The sequence below is a fragment of the Mus caroli genome, chromosome 6, assembly GCF_900094665.2.
Source record: "Mus caroli chromosome 6, CAROLI_EIJ_v1.1, whole genome shotgun sequence".
Classification (NCBI taxonomy): Eukaryota; Metazoa; Chordata; class Mammalia; order Rodentia; family Muridae; genus Mus; species Mus caroli.
The window spans coordinates 113544489-113544810 of NC_034575.1; the positions used below are offsets into that span (position 1 = coordinate 113544489).

The window sequence follows — 322 nt, forward strand, 5'->3', positions numbered from 1 at the left end:
AATTTTATCAGAAACTTGAAACCCAAAGGAACAGAGAAATACACTAACCTTGGTCAGGAAGATCTCCACTCTCTTATTTGATGGCTGTAGGCCTGAGGTAGGAACCACTATGTTTTCTCTTGGAATAAGAGTTCTGTTGAATACCAAACTATTATGGAGACTTCCAACACAAGGACACTCCACAACAGGCCTTGTACTCAGAGTGCTCAGCAAGGACCTGTTCTGCTGCTCCTCCAGGAGCAGCTTGGTGCTGGCCTCCTCCAGCTTCTCACTGGTCCTGTGAAGACCACAGAGGCAAATGCTTAGTGTCTCCAGGGTCCCA

General features: G+C 47.2%; 1 protein-coding gene across 1 annotated transcript in view; it reads right to left on the reverse strand.

Moving 5' to 3' along the window:
* The window catches only part of Ankrd30a (ankyrin repeat domain 30A), a 66863-nt gene that overhangs the window by 4955 nt on the left and 61586 nt on the right, over nucleotides 1–322 (reverse strand). Inside the window, 1 exon segment of the mRNA XM_029478243.1 lies at nucleotides 45–277. Coding sequence (XP_029334103.1) covers nucleotides 45–277 — 233 coding nt within the window.